At 41.9% G+C, this 20145-nt stretch overlaps 1 protein-coding gene and 2 long non-coding RNA genes across 6 annotated transcripts; 1 reads left to right on the top strand and 2 right to left on the bottom strand.

Annotated features, from left to right (window-relative positions):
* Positions 1-328: 328 nt before the first annotated feature.
* On the bottom strand, positions 329-6511 carry LOC117866626 (disease resistance protein RPM1). Of its 2 annotated transcripts, none has more exons than XM_034750894.2 (3): positions 6362-6511; positions 5213-5277; positions 329-3705 (listed from the first exon to the last, which is right to left on the bottom strand). In XM_034750894.2, the coding sequence occupies exon 3, from the start codon at positions 3698-3700 to the stop codon at positions 968-970; it is 2733 nt and encodes a 910-aa protein (XP_034606785.1). In that variant the 5' UTR covers positions 3701-3705; positions 5213-5277; positions 6362-6511; the 3' UTR covers positions 329-967. The 2 variants fall into 2 exon arrangements, with proteins under 2 accessions (XP_034606785.1, XP_034606786.1); XM_034750895.2 differs by having other exon boundaries at positions 329-3702.
* A 2782-nt stretch (positions 6512-9293) lies between these two features.
* LOC117866638 (uncharacterized) lies at positions 9294-12998 on the bottom strand. Its single transcript, XR_004642954.2, has 4 exons — positions 12865-12998; positions 12033-12600; positions 9668-9783; positions 9294-9569 (listed from the first exon to the last, which is right to left on the bottom strand). It is a non-coding gene; the product is annotated as an uncharacterized lncRNA (long non-coding RNA).
* LOC117866637 (uncharacterized) lies at positions 12373-19826 on the top strand. 3 transcript variants are annotated; one of them, XR_004642953.2, is made up of 4 exons: positions 12373-12506; positions 13895-15309; positions 15409-18505; positions 19646-19826. It is a non-coding gene; the product is annotated as an uncharacterized lncRNA (long non-coding RNA). The 3 variants fall into 3 exon arrangements; XR_011898892.1 differs by lacking the exon at positions 12373-12506 and adding an exon at positions 12986-13128; XR_004642952.2 differs by lacking the exon at positions 12373-12506 and adding an exon at positions 13339-13476.
* Positions 19827-20145: the final 319 nt, after the last annotated feature.

Below are 20145 nucleotides of genomic sequence, written 5' to 3'. Positions count from 1 at the left end.
CAGTACTTCATAGGATCCATTTCCCCTGCAGGATATGTGGATGGTATCTCACCTCTATAAGTCAGGAAGACTAGAGATTGCAAAATTTGGATTGAACACTTGCAGCTTGCTTGGCCAACAGATGAGAGATATAGTAACTTCTTACTATATCTATCTGCCCCCCTAAAGTTTAATGATAGCAATGATAGTCAAATTCTATTGGTCAGAATTGAGTATCTAAACATCTGTACGACGCACAAAGCAATTGCCGAAAAAGGATAATGTAGTCAAATTTGACATGGGATGGTGTAGAAGCAACAGATTGAGAGATTTCCCAAAGCAACGCAGATGAAAAATATTGAATGCATTATTGACAAAAACAAGTTGAATTCATATGGCACTTGATCTTACAATAAAATCAAGCAGAGAGCAACTGAATAGGCATCACAAATATTCAGGCCAGCTTCCCAAGCCATCGAACAAAAACATTTCACAATTATTAAGGGGGTGTTTGGATACCACCTGCTAAAATTTAACACCTGTCACATCACATCAGATGTTTGGATACTAATTAGAAGTATTAAACATAGGCTAATTACAAAACTAATTGCACAGATGGAGTCTAATTTGCGAGACGAATCTATTAAACCTAATTAGGCCATGATTTAACAATGTGGTGCTATCGTAACCATTTGCTAATGATGGATTAATTAGGCTTAATAGATTCGTCTAGCGAATTAGCCTAGGAATTCTGCAATTAGTTTTATAATTAGCTCATGTTTAGCCCTTCTAATTAGCATCCAAACATCCGACGTGATACTGCTAAAATTTAGCACCTAATATCCAAACACCCCGTGAGTTGTGCTACTGTCACCATTAATATAATTCAGATTGAAGTGTGGAGCACTGCCGACGATGCGAATGACTGAGTAACAATATGTTGGAGATGGTTGCAAGCACTACATGCATAGAAGAATAGTAATGCAGCCTAAACACGAATCTCTACGACATGCTGCATCTTGTGGTGCATCCCACTCTTGTTCCACTGAGTTAGAAAGCCCCTGTGCAGGTTCACCAGCCAGAGCTTCTTCAGGGAGTGAAGCCATTCGATGCCATGAGGGACCTGATCCAGCTCCACCAGTGACACAATGTACAGGCCTTCAATACATGGGAGGGCACCTTTTCCTATCACGAGCTGGTTGACATTAGGCATTTGCCTTAAAACAAGCATCTTCAGGTTGGGAAATGATCCTTCAGGAAGCACTAAAGTCTTTGCACTATGAATGTTGTTAAGTCTCAGATTTGTGAGGTTTGGCAAGTGTGGAGCGAGCATCTCCAATGGATCTTCCCCAAGTTGACACCAGCTTAGAGCTAAATACCTGAGATGTCTCCCGTGGCCTCGAAATATTGGGCACTGCAGGGTTCCCTTAGACCATTGCCCTCTGATAATCAACCTATGAAGTTCTGTCGACTTAGGTTTGAGAGCCTCAAAGCAAAGTGCCTCATTTTCATCCTTTGCAGAAAGAAGCAAGCTGGAAAGGAGTGGCATATTTGATAGGGCGGCACAAATATTTGCACAATCAGCAGCACTAATATTGTCAATCCACAGTGTCCTTAGCTGCAACAGTTTCTTCAGCTGTTCAGCCAAGTCCTTGGTGGCTTCCACAGTCTCAAGAGTCTGCAGTTCTACCAAGTTCGACAGATCTTTAGGTGCTTGCATTCCAATAAAGTAGCGGAATGCTGTCTGCTTCTCATCAGCATATCTGTCAGCTAAAAGGTGCCGTAGCTTCTTAACCTTAGAGATCCCTCGTGGCAGTCTCTCTATTTTTGTTTGTTTGATGTCTAGAGTCAGGAGGTTCAAGAGCTTCTCAACAGAATCAGGGAGCGATCTGACCTTGGTACGGCGCAGGCCGATGTATCGTAGGTTGAACAGAGCTCCTATAGATGCTGGCACATCAGTAATTTCAGAATCTTGTAGCTCGAGAACAGTTAGGTAGCTGGATTGAGTCAAAATTGACAATAACGTGTCTGGGGAGGATGAAATTGTTCCAAGTGACACTAGAGTTCGAAGACGTGGAAGTTTAACTTTTAGTGATGTATTATCTTTCCATCCATAAGATGATAGGCGTCGAACATCCTTATCCTTATCCATAAGTATCATTGCTCTATAGTCATTTGCAGTGCCAAACCTCTCCTCTTTTGCAACAGCAAGGGCAAGATCTCGCACGATATCATGCATTGTACAAGTACTCACCCTTCCCTGCTCATCAGTTTCCACTATTACCAGCATATTGCGGTGGATTAGTTCCGTGAGGTTTCCCTCCGCCACCTCCTCCGATGTGTTGTTTTCTTTGCTAACCACAAAGCCTTCTGCAACCCAAAGCCTCACAAGGCTCTCACGTGAGATTGGGTAATCTTCAGGGAAGAGGCTGCAGTACAAGAAGCAATTTCTGAGGTCTCCAGATAGATCATGGTAGCTCAGGTTTAAAATAGCTCGGACATGATCATTGTTTGATAGCTCACTTCGAAGCTGATTGTACATTTGATTCCAAATGTAATATGTCCGTGGCCTCGAAGATAATAGGCTAGCTATCGATACAATTGCTAGTGGCAAGCCCTGGCACCTATCTACTATAGAAGTAGCAACCTTCACAAGATCATTGGGGCATGTGTGGTCCTTCTTGTTATAGAATGTTCTCCTGCAGAAGAGATCAAATGCATGAGTGTTGCTCAGAGGCTGGAGATCAAGGCGACGTGTTGGGTCAGCAAGAGCAGCCACATGATTCTTCCTTGTTGTGATGATGATGCGACTTGCCTGGAGATTTTGGAATGAATCAGACATTTGGAGGTACACCTCCTGATCCCAGACATCATCCAATACAATTAAACATTTCCTATTTTTGAGCCTTTGCTTTATGTTTTCTTTCAAATCATACACGTCCAATTTGTCAATATTAGGTGACACCTGCTGTTCACCACCAACCTTCATGAGTAACTTCCTAAGCAGAGCATCCATAGTGTAGGTCTGGGACACAACCATCCATGCAGAAGCAGGAAAGTTGATTTTTTCACGTTCATAAACATTTGTAACAAGGGTAGTTTTTCCAAGTCCGCCCATACCTGATATAGTTATCACCGTGCTGTCAAGCTCATCAGAATACAGCCATTCTGTGAGTGTTTTCCTGTTATCTTCAATCCCCACAAGATCTTCATCTCTGATGAGTAGGGGGAAGCTGTCTTGGGACCGTTGTCTTTCCATCTCCATAAACTGGTCAGGAGCAAGCTGTGAATGATGCAACCACTCCTTTTTAAGTTCTATAACATTCTGGATCTCCTTCTCGATCTTGACCACCTCCTCTGCTATTTGACTAAAAACTAAGACATAATGTGATCCCTTAATGAAATACTTCTTCAGGAACCATTCTTCCTCCATTTGAAGTGTGTGATATGAGTACTTGTCCATTACATCCTCAACACGGTAGGCCAGCTTTCGGACTTCCCCAATCCAACCCCTGACAACTTCATCAGTTAGGTATACCGTACCAATCTTTCGTATAACATTGTTCATGGTTGAGAGTTGCATCCTTATTTGCTCGATCTTGGCTTCCAGGTCCCTCAAATTATTAACCTTTTCACATAGTTTGGCCAGCATGGCCTTGGCAGTTTCATCTGCTAAAACACTACCAATCTTTGCGAGAGCAAGGAGCACAGCTTCTGCCATCTCTGCTGAAAAAGTGAAACCATTCACATTACAACATATAAAGAAAAATTTCGTTGAGATGTAAGTTAACTTGAAAGTCCAGGCAGCATTTTTCTTGAATGGTGCCATTTATAATTGCTAGTTTCCTCTAATAATTTATGGTTTCTTTGATATTCAATTTTAATATTTAGTGTGTGAATGTGTAGCTTGTTCCCTTTCTTTGTTTTACAAAAACTCAAGGAATGGTGATGCTGAAAAGAAATCATATCAATCAACAAAGTAGAGTGTCAGTACAGCAGAAACTATATAACCAAACTTCATCATCTTAAGATCTAACAGGCAATATTAAGTATGAGTACATAATGCAATTCTCTAATGCAGCCTCTTTCACTGAGTGGCTAATGTAATTTTTACTGAAAATCAAAACAGACAAATTAACAAATTAAGGAAGATACAAGGAGTTTAGCTATCAGCCATAATAGCACTAAAAAAATTGTATCACATAAAATGTTCAGGTCAAAATATCTTTGAGAGAAATGAAATAACAGTCAGGCACACGTTAAAAAGATGGATGAAACTATCACCGTATCTCCTGAATTCTCTAATCCAGGTTTTGCTACTTTTGTGGCATCATATAGGGCATATATCTTCGTACCCAATTGTCACACCTGGTTACACCAATCCAATCAGGATAGCGTAACTTGCAAGCTCAAAGCTTATGCAAACACAGTGCCAAGTTGACCAACAAAGTGTAGTGCCCAGTCATAAAGTCAATGGATTGTTAGCATCTCTTTAAACATGGGAAATATATGTGCAAAACAGTTTGGTGGAATTGTCAATGAAGTGAAACTGTTAACTAAACAGGAAAAGTAGCTATGATATCGGGAAATGCATGGATCAGTGGCAATCATGTGATACACTCTGCATCATTACGTAAGTCATTTTTTTATTTTTCCTAATCCAATGCAGGAGTTCATCTATAGTTTTTATTACAAATAACCAGTAGAAATGAAACTATATTCAATAAATTTAAATGTGAAAGATGGCAAGCACTGAATGCAGACCACACAACTTGCTCCACACTGCAATGAGAGCAGAACTGCATCTTAATGTCACAATAGTTGGTAGGCAGTTTCTCTTTTAAATGAAATAACATTTATTTTCTGAAACTTCACTCTTGATTCTACCATAAAGGGTTCCTCTAGATGCCGCCTAGGCCAGTCTAATTGCACAGGCGTTGGCCGACTTCAACTATCGCATAGGGAAACACTAAAATCAAAATCCTTTTATTTGATACAAGATGTGACTAAAGACACGCGATTCATCCCACGGAGGGAAGATTCAAGTGAACAATAATATCAACAGGCATTAAGAAATGAACTATCGTCAGTCAATAGGCATGTATAAACACTTGGAACACGGCTGCAACTGCCCAAGAAATCCATCCGGTAAACAAGGCACGAAGCTACGATCTGAAGGTTCAATTCAATTACTGTCGTAAATGTAGATGCGTAGAATAGATCTAGAGCTCACCTGCTGGAGACTCCCTGGCGGACTACGAAGGGGCCTTCAGTCCGGGCACTCAGGTCAGCAAAACTCTGCAGCATCAAGTAAGGACGGATGAAAATGCAAAAGAGGAAGCATGAAGATTGAAGACGGAGTGATTACAGAAGAGATTTGTAGCCAATAAAGAAAACAAAGGGGCAAGAATCGGATGAAATCTAATTAGCCGGGATCCATTTCAGGGTCCGTTACAGTAACTAATTGGCCATCCCTGCGCATCCCGCAGGCACGCCACGGGAGTGCAGGCTGCCATCTCTACCAGCTCGCCGCCGGCATGAGGCTGGCCTCTCGACCGCGGGGTGCATTATCGCCGGCGGCGCAACGCGCAAGAGATGTCCGTTTGAGGGGGAAGACGAAGGGTCGGCATTGTGGGCTCATCGGGGAGGTGAGCACGGCCCAGTCCAGTCCAGATGAAAGCCCGAAAAACTAATCAGTGAAAGTTACTATCGTTCCACTCCAGAAATTGTTGGTTTTCCTCTCTGACTACAATACCTAGTTAGAAACTTTTTCGAGTTGGAGCTCGAACTCTACCAAATTAACATGCACACACCTTAGGTGGATATAATTTTGAGTATAAATGTACAAGAAATCTCCAATGATTTGTAGAGCTAGAACCGTATGTACATAGGAATGGGTTAAACATTTTAGTATGTACATGCACAAGGCTCAAAGAAGAACCTCATTAATAAGGCCAAGAAAAACAAATCTCGCGTGTATCTCTGATTTTGTAATTGCAAGTTAACTAGCTTCTACTAACTAGCGTAAAATGCAAATCGAATCGGTCGAACCATGATTCCTTCTTCTAAGATATGGTAACAAACGTCAAAAAAAAATAATCATCTTCTCCAGCAGATGAAGAAAGGAAATATGGTCAGGGGAGAAACATCACTTGGGTTCATGGATCTACAACAGAGGCTGTGGTAGCCTCTAAGGGCACAGACAGGGATTTCAGAGGGGAGTCTAGCTCTGATCCAACACACCTCAGATCAGACAGAGCAGCATGGCAACCTGATTCGGCTGGGGAATCGATCCAAAACGGTTTCCGCTCGAAAGAAGAACAATCTGATCGAAACGCGGCTCATGTTTGCGAGCTAAAACAAGGAAGAAACATGCACGCACCTGCTTGCAGCAATGGAGGTTGAGCCCGCTGGAGAGAGGGTGACGGTAGGTAGATTGGAGACCTTGACCTGGATGATGTGGGAGGGAGGAGATGCAAATATGCAATGCCAACAATGGGCCAGCTATGCTGGTGGATGGATCATGGATGGCTCCTTCCTGCGTTATGCCTTTATTATTATTACTATTTAGGCCATGTTTAGTTGGCACTATGCAAAAAGAAGATTCCCCGTCACATCAAACTTGCGGTACATGCATGGAGTATTGAATGTAGACGAAATAAAAAACTAATTGCACAGTTTTGTTGTACTTTGCGAGACGAATCTTTTGAGCCTAATTAGTCAATATTTGGACAATAATTTACAATTACAAACGAAACGTTACAGTGTTGCTACAGTAATTTTAGCACCTCAAATTTGGGCACCTAAACAAGGTCTTATTCCTCTTTGCCCTTGTTTACTTCGCGAATTTGGGAGCTGCCAAATTACTGTAGCAACACTGTAGCGTTTCATTTGTATTTGTAAATTATTGTCCAAATATTGACTAATTAGGCTCAAAAGATTCGTCTCGCAAAGTACAACAAAACTGTGCAAATAGTTTTTGATTTCGTCTACCTTTAGTACTCCATGCATGTACCGCAAGTTTTGATGTGATGGGAAATCTTCTTTTTGCATAGTGTTAAAGTTGGGAGTTTGGAGGTAAGAGAACAAGACCTTTGTTTTTCTGGGTCTGGTCGTGCTTCGTCGTCGCTTCCAACCTCATAAAAAAGATTATGGAATTGGAGTCCGAAGACTTGGCAAAGTCGTCGGCTGTCTGCAGGCGGCTGCAGCAACAAACAGTAGGCCAGGAGGGGGCCAGCCACACGTTCTGCGGGCGCTGTTTCCGATGCTTGCAGTTGGACGACTCATCATCACAAGTGGGCAGGCACGCAGGGCGGCAGGGGCCAGGTTATTGCAGCTAGCCAAGTAGCCATACTTTTTAGTGCTAGGGCTGAAGGAAGATGGATTAGCATCTGACGGATGAGGTTGCCTACACAAATCTCGAACAATGGAATCCGAATAAGAAAAAAAATACAAAGTTATATAGGATTGCTGGTTCGCAGGCTGGCCAAGTGATCACTAGAGTGTCAAACCCACAGCGGGCTTAAGCCCACGTAGTTAACTAGTCAATGTACTAGCTGAACTATGTCTACCGAAGGAGAGGGCAACAAATTTGTAACTGAATTCATCTTCATTCCCAAACAATCATTCCTCCGCCCTCTACGTGCTCTTCCTACATCCACAGACTAAAAAGGAGCAGGAACAGGGAACACAATTGTCAAAGGGCTGCAGCTACATATAGGAGCTCCTTAACGCCAAATATTAGCAGACATCTGGGAGCTTTGCGCCGCCCTCTGTGAGTTCAACAAGCCATTCTGATTTGACCGAGGCAAGCTTTGTTCGGCGACATTGGGGCTAAAAGTATCCCGAATGCACCGCAGACAGCCAGACACACTCGGCTCATCTACTGACGCTTTGATCACTCTTCAAGTTGAGATGTTAATTCCCCAAATGCCATTTTTTAGATAATGGAAGAAAATTCCGGCTTCAACCTCCTAAAAGATTCCCCAAATGCCTAATCAACTGATCACATTTGATCTCAACATTTGAGAATATACTGCGATTTTGGAGCAGGGGAATATGCACACGGTCAATCTGAAAACATTTGAGAACATAACGGCTATCCCCTCTCAACCTAACGCCTGTGGCTACCATGTATTCGAAACAGGGGACTGGTCAGTGGTCTGTTGGTGGTACATTCATGGTTGGGGAGGGAAGAGTAGGAGAGTCAGGTGTGGAAGTGGAAGAGAAAGCAGAGCCTGGATCCTGGAATGTAAATTGGGTTCGTTTTAATCTGATCTCATATGCTCAAACATAATGTGGAATACCGAAAAAATTTCCACCTCAAGTCCAGAAAAAAAGTAGCAATTTTTTCCATGCAGCAAAGGTACATAAATTCTACTTTAAGATGAGATCAACAGAGGCAAAAGTACTCCGATGATACATTGTTGCCAGTAAGAGAGAAATTTAACGAAGGATCTCAATTAGTTCTGAAGAAAATTAGTGCCGTCTACAGATCATACAGCAGGTTTGACTTCATCTTGGACATCGATTTCTCTTTGGAAAGACCATGTTTCATGGACGCTAGGAAGGGGGGGGGGGGGGGGGGGGGACCTGAAATTCCATATAGCATGTTAAATTAGCACCGCAGGGAAATAGAATAAACTCTAGATTTTTCCCATATAAGGGTATTTGAGATAAAATTTTGTTTGGTTGTTCTCAAGGATCCCCTTGGCAATAGGCTGACAGGTGAGTCCACTCCCTCCGTTCCTTCGCGCTTGCCCCCCCTTCAATCCGCTGCCCGCAAGCGGTGCCGTGAGGGGAGCCGCTGCCCGCGCTCCGCGCCGCACCGCCGACTCTGGCGCAGAGGACCGCCGACTGGCCGGCGTTGGTGTAGGATTGAGAATCGATCATTCAGCACACCGGCGACGGGTACGGCGAGGAGGACAGCTGGCTTGTGCTGGATCATAAGATGATTCGCGGATGATGGCTCACTGGTGCTACCATCGAGAGGTGAGGAAGTCTGAATCATGTGCTTCATTTTTGCAATAGCGGCTGGCTCGCTTAGTGCAACGGATGCTCTGTATTGCATTCAGATTCAGAAAAAAAGTGTCCTTGTTTTACCTGTTGTTTCCCGAATGAAATCTGGACATTTGAACATGATAAAAGGGAGTGACGTTCCTAAATTTTAGTGAGACTGTAGGCATTTTTTTGTGCTGACTGTTTGCTTAATGAGTTGATTGTAAGGACAGATGATAATGCAATCGTGTTGTTTATTGAAAAATGGTTGTGCTTATATGTAAGTTGAAAAATAATTATTGATTATGTTTCCTTCATTCATGGGAACATCTGTCCTTACGATGTGTGGATATATTGAAAAAGCATCATGTCTCTGTTGTTTCAGCTAGGCCGCTATCATCGATTGTTCAGATATAGGCCCTCACTAGCAATAAAAGCCTGATACATTTTCTTCTCCACACATTGAGCTAAAGTCTGATCTCTCAACTGCTGGGCTGGCCGATTCGCAAGCCACAATTTTCCCCTGCTCATCTGCGTAAGCCTCCTATGTGTTCAACAAAATGACTGAAACAACTTGCTTCCCAGTAGGAAACCTGCAGATTATTCACCCAATTCATGATCAAACTTTCTACTGAATTGAGGAGCATAAGAGAAAACTAAAGGAAGAATATGGTTGTTGAACCAACCAGACCTCATAAATGCAGCATGGTGTGATCTTATGCCCTTTGTCTTATGTGACGAGATGCTTCAATCAGGTAGTTGAACCCTGGACGCTTGGACATAAGCTTAGAGAAGTGGTTTTCATTCCTGTTAGATGTTCTCATCAAGTCAGTAGCATTAACCAGCCTCAACTTTTAACACTTTTTTCTTCTGAATGTAGCAATACATAGCATGCTTATTAAAAACTATAGCCATTTCTTATTTTGCAGTCTCGCATGGAAGGTCCCAATGTTGGACTTTGTCTCCCCTGAAAATATTCCATGATCAACTATTACCTTCTTTTGTATCTAATATGTATTTACCATATTCCCTATCCCTTTGTCATCTTCATCATATTTTTTTGAAAAAGTAATCAGGCATTCAGCATCGCTCTACCCTTCTCTTTTATGCTTTTGCTGTATGCCTCTTTGATGCTTTCTCCATTTATTTTGAAGGTTCTAACAATGTTACTGACAGCTCTAGAGATGTATTGATGAATGTTATGGCCCAAAATCAGGGCAATCTCTTAGAAGAACACTTCTGATAAGTTTAGAAATTATAGTTAGGAAGTCTTGTCCTTTAGTACTCTGTTTCCCATCAAATTAAGATGGCAGTCCACAGATGTTGTAACGTTTTTTATTATCCTGTGAAATACGAAATCATTTATGAATTGCTCCATCCAGTAAATTGCCTAATAATATAGAGATTGTATTGCATCTATTAGTCAACACTGGTGTTTACATGATGCATGCAGATAGCAATGTGCTCCATCATGTCACATTAGCACTTACTATATTTTAGTCTGCTCAGTGCTCAGTTGCATAGAGATCATTTCAGATTCTTGTTCTCTTCTTTTTACCATTGATCCCTTGTACCTGTTTAGAATTGGAGCCTTATTTCCTATGTTCATGGCTCTAATTAGCACCTTAAACCCTTGTGAAAATGTGGTGTTCGAGCAAATTTCAGCCATTGCACAATCAGCAAGTCTCAAGTGCATAATCCCTTTGCCCTCCTATAACTTAATACTCCTTGCACTTGTGCTGCATCTGAACTCATATGTCCTCATGGAAATTGGTTCACCTAGCAAGAATAGAATACATATTGTTCCATCTTTCCTTACCTGATTTGTGATCGCCCTTGATTTCTTTCCTGTTATATACTTTTGGTGCACAGTTTTAGCCTTATTTGTGAACATCTTTACTTTTGCATTTATGCATACCATCATTAGGTGTTTTGCATAATTATTTTTAAAATATACTTATTATTTTGTTTGAATTTTGCATGCCCGTAGCAACGCACGGGCTATTGCCTAGTAGTGTAAAAATATGCCATAACATCAGGCATCCCACAAAGATGGCAGAATGGGCCCAAATTCAAATGGCTGAAGACTCAGCTTTCCACACATGCCCAGACCTGTTCATGGCCCGCACGCCTGGCAAAAAAGAAAGTCGATTTCCATTTTTTTATTTTGTATCCTTCAAGTTCAACATTTTAGGAAAACTATGTACACATTTTTTAAAAAAACATTGAAGTAGCTATATACAAAATGTTGATATAGTGTATTCACAATGCCATTTTTATAAGAAAGATATTATTTTAGAGATCCATTTTTCCTTCAAAGAGATCCATTTATTAGTAGTCTGCTAGTTGTGTCTGAGCCCGGATGCAAAAATATTAATTGCCTTTGACTCCAGTAAAATTGTACTGCTTCAGGTTCATGAAATGAAATTACGTATTCAATGCCACGAAAATGCATCCGCACACCCACAAATGCATATTCAATCATTGCATTCTAAGCCTTATACTACTCGTTATACTGAACTTAGACTTAAAATCTCACGCCTACAACATCACATATAAGAGAGGTGGTATAACACTTTGAAGCATTCTGTTGACTTAGTATGTACATTACAATGCACATGGGTAGGGAGGGATCACAGGATCAAAGAACCTAATTAAGGTCAAGAAAAACAAATCGCGCGCGTATCCCTGAATTTGTAACTTAACTAATTTCTATACTAGCCTAAAATGCAAATCGAATCGACCGAACCATGATTCCTTCTAAGATATATGGTAACAAACGTCACAAAAATAATCATCTTCTTCAGCAGATCAAGAAAGGAAATATGGTCAGGGGAGAAACATCACTTGGGTTCATGGATCTACACACAGAGGCTGTGGTAGCCTCTAAGGCACAGACAGGGCTTCCACTTCCAGAGGGGAGTCTAGCTCTGATCGAACAGACGAACACACCTCAGATCAGACAGAGCAGCATGGGAACCTGATTCGGCTGGGGAATCCAAAACGGTTTCCGCTCGAAAGAACAACAATCTGATCGAAACGGCTCATGTACGCACCTGCTTGCAGCAATGGAGGTCGAGCCCGCTGGAGAGGGTGACGGTAGCTGGGAGACCTTAATCGGGATGATGTGGGAGGAGATGCAAATGCCGATGAGCCAGTCAGCCAACTCTGCTGGTGGATGGATCATGGATGGCTCCTTCCTGCATTATGCCTGGATTACTATTTTTTCTCATTGTTTTTCTGGGTCAAGTTGTGCACTCGTGCTTTGTTGTCGCTTCCAATCATTAAAAAAAACTTCTGAAATTTGATTCCGAAGAATTGGCGAAGTCGTCGGCGGCCTGCAGGCTGCCGCAACAACCAGAAAGCCAGGCCAGCACGTTCTGCGGGCGCTGTTTCCGATTCTTGCAATTGGACGACTCATCGCCTGCCCACTTGTGATGATGAGTGGCCCTGGTCCATGCTGGCCCGGATCTGGAGGTACCAGTGGCCAGACTTCTTCCTCAAGTGGAAAATCGATCGGGAAATGCATGGTAATCTGCTGCTTTTTATAGCATGGTACAGTAGATAATTTTCTGTTCTTGTTTGACGGGTGGAGTGAGAGCTGACTTCCAAGTTCCGATTTATCTGTTCTTGTTCATAAAACAATAGAGGTGATGATGAGTATTAACACGACTCAAAACTTATTTGACTGGTGTCTGGTGAATGATTTAACTAGTATATGGCCATGTTTCTCCTCTAAGATCTGTATCAACATGAACCTATAAGACTTGGTTCGAAATTCAGTATGTAATACAGAACACTCCTGTTGTTCATCAATAAGGTTCTATTTGGATCCCTCGTCTAAAGTTTAGCCACTTTGAAACTAAATAGGATCCAACTAAACTTTACCTGCAGCTTAAAAACTCGTAAAAGACCATATTGCCCCACCACCCCACCTGCTCTCCTCCCCGCGCGCTGCTCTTCTCCCCGCGCGCCGCCGGCCATCGCTGTCACCGCGGCAGCGGAGGAAGCGGCTGTGGCACCGGCGCATGCCGCCGTCGGGGTCGTGCGCCTCACCAGCAAGGGCCCCGGCTTCGGCGGGGGCGCCGTGCTATGGATCCACGCGGCCGCGTCTGCACCGCCGTCAAGATCTAGACGACATTCGGCTTCCTGGTGAGTGGCTACCGAAAAGACTTCTCTCATCCCTTCTTGATCCATTCGTCTTCTTTGGTCACCACACGAACAAAGGGAACCATGCGAAATTCCTTTTTTTGGGTTCATGTGCATGCTTATCTTCTTTGGTCACCACACGAACACAGCTACAGGCGCTGGTGCGGGTCAGGGACCGGACGGCGCGCGCTCGTGCCCCACGCCGGGGCCACGCGCTTTGCTCCGCCCGTCCCCCACGTGCCGCCGCTCCGCCTGCTCTGCCCGCGCTGCCCGCCGCTGCACAGTTGAGAGATGGGAGATTGAGCGAACGGTTGGAGAAGAAGGATGAGGATGTCCGTCGGTGGAGAAGGGGTAGGACGACAAATACCCCTTCACCTATCATTTACCTTGTAGATGCAAACATCCCTAGCTAAAATTTAGCTGGGTAATTTTTAGTTAGCTAAAAAGAAGATTCTAAATTTTAGTCAACTAAACTTTATATGGGTGGATCCAAACAGAGCCTAAACCTCGTGTAGAGCTAATCTTTGTTATCCTTCAATAGTCACCAACGCTGGCAACAAAAAGTGGTTCGCCTTCAATTTGGCCTTGCTCATCTGTCTACCTTCACCCTTGAGATGTAGCTAGCAGCACTAACTAAACAAACCTGCTAAATTTTTATTGTCGCTTTCTTGTTTTTTAAACTTTCTGTCATGCCCTGGATATATTTGGAAGCGGATTGCTACATGGAAAGTGAAATTGATTATGATATTGGTTGTTGTGACTTCTGTAGCTATTCTCAATACTTGGATCTGAAGATTGGAAATGCTGGTCATTTTGGCAGCAGCTATCGTTTGAAGCAGTACTGTACAACTACTGGTAGTAGCTGTTTATCCATTTCACTTGAGGCTGTAAAGGTGTATGCAATCTATTAACATTGATTCAAAATTTTAGTTTTCCTTGCATGACTACCGGATGTATTTCTCATTTCTGTATAAAGGAAGTAGCTGTAGAATCACTGTCCATAGTAGCATATGGCACTCAAGGCATCTATCTATATAGTAAGCATGAATCACGTAATCTCAACATAACAAGAGGGTTTTGTGATCCTTTGCTCACAAAAGCAAAAGGGTTATATAGTTCTCATAGCACATTTGATCACAACATCATATAAGAATTAAATGCTGAAGTCTATTTATAAAACAATGCTATGAAAGTGTGCATTGAGAGAGATAGTTTCACTCTACTAAAAAGCTGCAATGAAAAACTGTGCACTGAGACTGACCTTAGGTTGTTCACTGAGACTGACCTTAGGTTGTTCTCAAGGATCTTCTTGGCAATAGACAATAGCTTGTTAAATTATTAGCGGTTTTCGTGACAAAATAGGGTAAGCAAAATGGCGCTTTGCATATTAGGGTGTGATATGAACGTGTGGTAGAGAAATTAGGTGGGACCATACAACAACTAGATTTTCCAAATGCAAACTAACCGGGACACTTCCTACTGCACAAATAGTTGAAAATATGCGGTTACATAAAGTATCCCACAAAAGGTGGTTAAAAACTATTCCGGCCGGCCGTAAGTTTGCATGTCCGCACGGCCGTATCTATCCGCCATTAATATCCAATCAGACCCTGCGTGTAGTGTCTACTGATTGGGCCCATGAGCCGGGAGAGCTATCCACCTGAACCTCTACAATGCTAATTCACTTGCCTGCTTCCCCTCTCTCTCTACGTTCTCTCTCTCTCTCGATGACGGCAGGCCTGAGATCCTCGATCCGCCGCCTCAGGGAGCCCCAACCTCCACGTGCGCGCGCGCCGGAGCCCCTGTGCTCCTCTCCTCTCACCTCATCCTGGGGAGGGGGGGACCCGGTGAGGCGGCGACGGCGCACCCCTGGTGTGAAACGGCAACGCCGATTACCTGAGTGACAAGCGGCTCGGGCTGCCCGATGATGCGTGTAGCCATCTATGCCCCTGCTTCACATCGAGGTGGATCGAGGCTTGCGGCAGTGGATCGAGATAGGTCGGAGCGGATCGAGGTGCCTGGTGGTGTTCCACGCGGAGGAGCTCGAGATGGGGCGGGGTTCGACCACAGCGTGTGCCCAGGCAGCGCGCAGGTTTGCAGGAGCCCTTTCCATGCTGCTAACGAGGAATCCAGTCCCCTGGTGGATGGAGCACGGCTTGCAGGAGGATATATCAAATTCATCAGGTCTGCAATGTCTTCCCATTTCTCCATATTTCCCTCACAACCCAATTTATAGGCGCGTGTCCATTCTAATTCACCCTGTTCATTTTGTGTGCATGCCAGCGACGAGTGCTTGTAGATGATATGTAGCGTATATTTGTAGCGAGAGGCTCAATCCCCGTTGGATCTCGCACCAGTGGAGGCGGGGGTCCAACCCATCAGCGAACACTGCAGCGTACAGGTTCCATAACCAGGTCAATCTCGCAGCGAGCCATGTGTTGCGCTGATGAAGGTAGCAACCACAAACTCTCAGTTGAGTAAGGATTCTCCCCCAACAAACTAATTGTTCTTCGATCTGCACATCTATTTTTGATGCTTATGGATGGGTAACTTGTGTGAAAAAAATTTTAAATGTGTTTTCTTTTGTTGAACTACATGTTTGCTCATATGGACAGTTTCCATATTAGATCATTTTGTTTTTAGTGATGACTACAATTAGTATTTTGTGGAAAACAGATTTGATTGGTTTTATAGGATGTGATGCTCTTGGTCTTACATTTACAACTGATAGGTTTTCCATGTTGCTTTTATAGGGTTTTTCTAAGTGGTCATTGTGTGCAAAAAATGCAAGCATATTTATGTGAATTATTGTCACATACATTGGTAACAATAATGTTGTCTGTTAGATGTATATGTACTGTTGGTATTTTTCCTGTTGTATTAGGAGGTTTTGTGTATATTTCTCCCTTCCTGTACCTGTATATATATGGGCCTAGTGCCCCTATTATGAATACTAGTGCTATTCCTAACATGCTATCAGAGCCAAACTAGAGTTAGGTTTCTTCTCAATCTGCCTTAGGGTTTCTTTTTTTCCCTTCACACGTTGCACTTGCGTGACTATGATGAAACTTTTGCCCCTGTTGCTCACATGACCACTATTCGCACTCTTCTTGCTGTGGCCTCTGTTCGTGAGTAGTCCATCTCTCAGCTTGATATCAAGAATATCTTTCTTAATGGTGAGCTGCGTGAGGAGGTCTATATGTAGCCGCCGCCTGGGTATTCTATTCCTGAGGGTATGGTTTGTCGTCTTCGTCGTTCGCTTTATGGCCTCAAACAGGCTCCTCGTGCTTGGTTTCAACGTTTTGCCTCTGTAGTCATTGCTGCTGGTTTTTCTGCTAGTGCTCATGATCCTGCGCTTTTTGTCCATACTTCACCACGTGGTCGGACTCTTCTCCTTTATGTCGATGATATGATCATTACTGGAGATGATCCTCAGTATATCACCTTTGTCAAGGCCCATCTTAGTGAGTAGTTTCTTACGTCTGATCTTGGTTCTCTTCGTTTCTTTCTTGGGATTGCAGTTTCCTCTACATTTGAGGGCTTCTATCTGTCTCAAGAAAAGTATATTCAGGATCTTCTTGATCGTGCTTCTCTTACTGATCATTGGACTGTTGAGACTCCCATGGAACTTAATGTTCATCTTCAAGCCACTGATGGTGAGCCTCTTGAGGTTCCCACTCGTTATCGTCATATTGTTGGGAGTCTTGTTTAGCTTGGTGTTACTCGTTCTAATATCTCCTATGTTGTGCATATCCTGAGTTAGTTTGTAATAGCTCTCACTCATCTTCATTATAGTTATCTTCTTCGTGTCTTATGTTACCTTCGTGGGACTCTTTCATGCCGTTTATTCTTTCCACACTCTAGCTCCTTACATCTCCAGGCATATTGTGATGCTACCTGGGCTGGTGATCCCTCTGATCGTCGATCTCTTTCTGCCTATTATGTTTTTCTTGGTGGTTGCCTTATTGCTTGGAAGACTAAGAAGGAGGTAGTAGTTTGTCATTCGAGTGTTGAGGCTGAGTTGCGTGCTATGGCACTTGTGACGGCAGAAGTGACTTGGTTACGGTGGTTGCTTGAGGATTTTGGTGTTTCAGTTTCTATGCCGACTCCTCTTTTGTCTGACAGTACATGTGCTATCAGTATTGCCCGTGATCCGGTGAACCATGAGCTTACTAAGTATATTGGTGTGGATGTTTCTTATACACAATCACAGGTTCAGGATGGGGTTATTGCTCTTCAGTATGTGCCTTCAGAGCTGCAGTTGGCTGATTTCTTTACAAAGGCACAAACCCGAGTTCAGCATAGATTTTATCTCTCCAAACTCATTGTTCTTGAGCCACCATGAGTTTGAGGGGGGGGGGGTGTAAGATGTATATGTACTATTGGTATTTTCCCTTTGTATTAGGGGTTTTTGTGTATATTTTCCCTTCCTGTACCTGTATATATATGGACCTAGTGCCCCTATTATGAATACAAGTGCTATTCTACACTGTCCACACCACAATAAGCTCACATTCATTTGCTGCGCATATTTCGGTACTTGGGAACTTATATAGCTGTTTAATGATCCAATTTTAGGAGAAGAATTACTCATCTGTTGTTCTGAAAATTTTTCTTATTATCTCATTTGAATGTTGCTGTGTCCCAATTCCCAAATGAGATCAGAATATTGCTAGGCCTTTTAGTTACGCAAATTATTGTACTTAGATAGGGAAAGTATTGTTATTAGTTAGGCAAAATAATGTTTTTAGTTAGGCAACGTATTATTTTTAGTTATGCATATCATTGTTCCTCATTTTATTGCAAAGTACTATTTCCTTAGCACCAGTTGGTTCCTATGTTGTTTATGTTAACATAACCTTCTTAGTAGGTGAAGTTTTATTATTTTAGACTACCTGCAGGGTCCCTCATGTTCTGTCAAGGGGTAATCTTTTTTAAAAAACTAAATTCTAGTGGAATGTCGTATTGTTTGTCACCTAAATTGGAAATTGTGTTTCTGTAATTAGGATAAAGTATTGTCCTCAATTTAGGCAAAGTGTTATTCTTGGTTAGCGAAAGAACTATTTGGTTAGGGAAAATATTTTTCTTAGACAGGCAAATTATTGTTATTAGTTAGACAAAGTAATATAATTCATTAGGTAAAGTAGTAATTTTAGTTAGGCAAAATAATGTGCAATGGTGGTTTCTTAACAATTGTTGAGCGGCCACACAAGTTCCCAACATGTAAGCACACTTTTTCTTTAAATTTGAATGAACCATTTTCCTGCATACAGGTTCTGGCTAGAAGAATATTTCTTCTCTTCAGGTCAATGGTAAATTACGTCACATTGAATCTGACAAGCCATTTAGGCTTAGCAAGCTGCAGAATGCTTTCAGTATGGTGAGTTAGTACCATCAATTATCATGTTGACACTTGTTCTCGTTAGAGTTCTGCAACAAACTAGAACTTATTATACATGATGAATCATTTTACCATTGTTCCTTTGTAAGCATGAGATGTATTAGAAGTGTGTCAGCTCATTCATTGATATCTAATTGGCTCAATCTACTATGCGTTGTCCCCATTTGAACAAATTATCACAAGGGGAATACACTCAAATGAACGGCAAACACATGCATTTAACAAATTCCACTAGGAATTTAAAAATTCTTCAGACTTCAGATAGCATTTTAAATGTTCAGCGCAAGCAATTTTTTTTGAACATTTCATGTCTCATTTGAGATAGACTCTTGTTGTTTGGAACCAAGTCTTTTACACCATTACTGATAAAATCACAAGCCAAATGGATTAGGTTTTAATGGATTAACAAAAACAAGATTTTGTCTAAATCAACTGAACATAAATCTCTAGACATTTTGTGTGACTTGGTTGATTTTACAAATCCTACACCTTGTTTTCCCTCTTCCTCGTGTTCCTACTGCTTAGTTTTTGGATTTCATAGAGGCAACTTATGCTTCACCTACAAGCAAATTAGTCAAGTCAGCTAAGCAAATTATTCATATTAGCTAAGCATTTCCGTGTTATGGTTTTTTAGTATTTTCATAAGCAACTTATGATGCCAAGTAAAAGTGGTTAATATGAGCTACTATAGTTTTTGACTAGCAACGGGGTGTTTCTACTCCAATTAACTTTTGTCACTGTAATATAGAGTAGAGTATACTGCCATACAACATGAATATCTTACTAATTTTTTAAGGTGGCAGTGGCTGGTTATAAACATGGCTATGAAAAAAAAAGGCAAAACTAAGTACTTTTTTTGGGCAATTAAATGGTGTACAAATATGCAGTGATATGGTAATGGACATACAAAAGAACTTGGTTTTATGAACTTTTAGAGAGAAAAAAACAGTGTATTAAATCATGCAGTTGTGAATCATGCAAAATAATATATTTTCATGAACTTTAGCACCTGAATCATGTGCAATTTCTGATTAAAATTACATTTTTGAACACTCAGTTTGTGCAGTTATACCCATCTCCAAAATAATCTAAATGATGCTGTTTTTTGTTTGTTTACAGATTTCTGCACTGGAGAGAATCAAATTCACTTTTCAAGAGAGTTGAATGATACCTTGTTCTACTCCAGTTTTTTGTGTAGTAGCACATTATAAATCCTGATTTGCATATCAGGTTTTTAAAATTTGTACAATGAGATATGCAATCCATACCTGTGCTGTTTTCAAACAATTTTGTTGCTTCATCTTTTTTCCCATCTAACAAATCTCCCATGGGCGGTGGGCCTGCTGGGCACGCTTTCCTCCCACAGCAGCGTTCGGTGCGTTGAAAAAAGTAGTTGTAGCACTGTTTTTGCCAGAAAAGAAAAGAGGATGGTGGAAGATAATTTGAGTTGCCAAAAATGGTGCGGCCGTGCGGCCGGCCTAATTTACGGCCGGCCGTACATTACCTGTATCCTAAAAACTTTGTAATATCTTCTTACCACACAAATATCCTAAAAACTCTTTTCTCTTTTAGGAAAATTTTGTAATATTTGTTTTTGAAAAAGTTGAAGTAGCTAAAAA

Source organism: Setaria viridis, chromosome 8 (assembly GCF_005286985.2).
Source record: "Setaria viridis chromosome 8, Setaria_viridis_v4.0, whole genome shotgun sequence".
Taxonomy (NCBI): domain Eukaryota; kingdom Viridiplantae; phylum Streptophyta; class Magnoliopsida; order Poales; family Poaceae; genus Setaria; species Setaria viridis.
This window is presented reverse-complemented; position numbering and strand designations above follow the sequence as displayed.

Coding starts and splice junctions, on each gene's coding strand:
- LOC117866626 (XM_034750894.2), bottom strand. CDS start 3,700: ATGGCAGAAGCTGTGCTCCTTGCTCTCGCAAAGATTGGTAGTGTTTTA.